This window comes from Tupaia chinensis, unplaced genomic scaffold (genome assembly GCF_000334495.1).
Source record: "Tupaia chinensis unplaced genomic scaffold, TupChi_1.0 Scaffold000178_1, whole genome shotgun sequence".
In the NCBI taxonomy this organism is placed as follows: domain Eukaryota; kingdom Metazoa; phylum Chordata; class Mammalia; order Scandentia; family Tupaiidae; genus Tupaia; species Tupaia belangeri.
Genome location: NW_006159653.1, coordinates 1,355,330 through 1,357,382, shown reverse-complemented (window position 1 = coordinate 1,357,382; position 2,053 = coordinate 1,355,330). Strand labels below are relative to the sequence as shown.

Here is a 2,053-nt window from a genome sequence, read left to right as displayed (position 1 = left end):
CGGGGGAAGGCGCGGGCTGGGCTCGGGCCCCGACCCCGCCCCGCCCCGGGCCCCCACCCCGGATCCCGACCCGCATCCGCACCCGCACCCGCACCGGAACCCGAGGCGCCCAGAGGGGAGGCCGGGCCTCTGCGGCGCGCTCCGAGCTGGTTGGAACCGAGCGGCGCTTCTGCGGGCAGGCCGTGGGCCTGCGGGCTGCGAGCCTGCGGGCTGCGAGGGGGACTGAGGGCCCTCGGGAGCAGCAGGCAGGGCGTGGGCCCGGCACGGTCCCGGTGGGCCTGTGGCGATGGGCTGTTTCCTTACCCTGCGTGTGTCCCGCTCGGCTTTACTGTCCCTAGGCTTTTAAGGGAGAGATTTCTGTTAAAGGGCGCGCGTGCTCCCGGGGGAGACAGAAAGCGAGTAGTCAGGCCTAATCTCTTCGTTCTCTCAGGACTAGGACTCCGACCGTCATGGACCACGTGGGAGGCCAGTCTGCTGGTCCTCTTTTACTGTCTCAAATCGATTGGTGGGACCAGCAGTCAGTGTAATGGCTATGTCGCTGGACTCCCATGTAGCCGACCACGGTTTGAGTCCTGGACCCTGGACCCGGTGGCTTAAACTCAGCCGAGCACGTGTGCGTGCCCAGATCCCGAGAGAGAATGGAGAAGGGATTGCGGTGTGGCCATCCCCCTGGGGGGTGATTTCTTGCTTCACAAACCCTATAGCAAAAGCCTCCTCCCAAAATAGAAAAAAAAATATCTGAAGTCCCAGAGAATGAGAAAACTGGCTTTGCGGTAAAGAGGGGCCTGCAGAGCCTCCCGTTCTGACTCCCTTAAGAACCATGCAGGCTCCAGCTGGTGAGATGGCGCACCCGATGGAGGCGGGAGGAAGGTGGAGGAGGCAGCCAGACTGGCTGGGCGGGTTGGCTGGGCTTGGAACCCGCAGGTTAAGTGCTCTTTTGCTGTTGGAAGATGAGGGTATGCTGCTACTCTGCTGCTAGCCCTGTGTAGATGGCCTCGGACAAAGCGTCTTTGTGAGGACTGGGGGGCCCCAAGGGTAGGAGGGGTCACGTGGAGTTCCCACTTGCAGAGTGCCAGGCGCTGGGGCCGGGCACGAAGGACAGCATGCATGTGTGGACAGACTGCAGCAGGCGGGAATGCTGCGTGTGACCTGCAGGTCCCTGAGCTGGCTTTGATCCGGCTCATCCCTGGGAGAGACCAGGAGGGAGTCGGGGCCGTAGTCATCAGGGGCCCCGGCAGACTGGACAGGCAGATTGCAGAGGCCGGGTAGTCCTGGGCTGGGAGCCCTGACCCAGAGAGTGCCTCTGGTGGGGCGGGCAGCCCCTCTGGGCCTCCGTTTCCTCCCTGTACTGAGCAGGGTGATAGAGCCCTGAACCGCAGTGCTAGAAGCCACACAGCCAGCTGTGGGTTCAGATCCCGGACGGGCTTGATAGCATGCAGGCACCTGCGTGCTCAAGTGTGAAGGAGCTGGAGAGCTGAGGGAACGAGACCTCGGTGTGAAGAGACCCGTCGGGTGCCCCCACCTCCGTGTGCACTCAGTGGGCCCCAGCAGGTGGGATAGTGGTTGCGGCTTTGGACTCCCAGGTGGCTGACCGTGGTTCAGTCCCAGATCCGAGGCTTAACTCAAGGTGGGCATGTGTGCATGCCAAAATCCGAGAGGCGAATGGAGAACGGATCGCGGCGTGGCCTTCCCCCCCGGGGCTGACTTCTCTCTTCCTGTCTCTCTGTCTGGTGAGCGCACACCCCCATGGCAAAAATCTCTTCAACCAAAAATAGCGCAGCCAAATACTGGGTGTCCTGGATGCGGGACATGTGAAGCAGTGGCACAGCGGCCGTCTGGCGGTGGCCGACGCCCACACGGACCTGGTAGCCGCTGGCTGAGTGCTGCCTGGGAGCCTGCCGGGCGATGGGTTGGGTGGGGCTCAGTGGAGCGGGCACCCTGTGCTGGGGCAGTAGGCTTGGAGCTGCTCTGTGCAGCACCGTGGAGGGCTGACTGCTGGCGCGGCCGGCTGCAGCCTGCAGGGCAGTTCCGGCAGGCGGGACCCGGGGGCTGC

The 2,053-nt window shown here is 63.9% G+C and overlaps 1 protein-coding gene across 1 annotated transcript in view; it reads left to right on the top strand.

Annotated features, from left to right (window-relative positions):
* The window catches only part of CLCN7 (Cl-/H+ antiporter 7), a 24,193-nt gene that overhangs the window by 595 nt on the left and 21,545 nt on the right, over window positions 1-2,053 (top strand). The window contains exons 2-3 of the mRNA XM_027771005.1: window positions 10-272; window positions 1,692-1,730. Of these exons, the coding sequence (XP_027626806.1) occupies window positions 10-272; window positions 1,692-1,730 (302 nt within the window). The remainder of the gene's footprint in view (window positions 1-9; window positions 273-1,691; window positions 1,731-2,053) is intronic.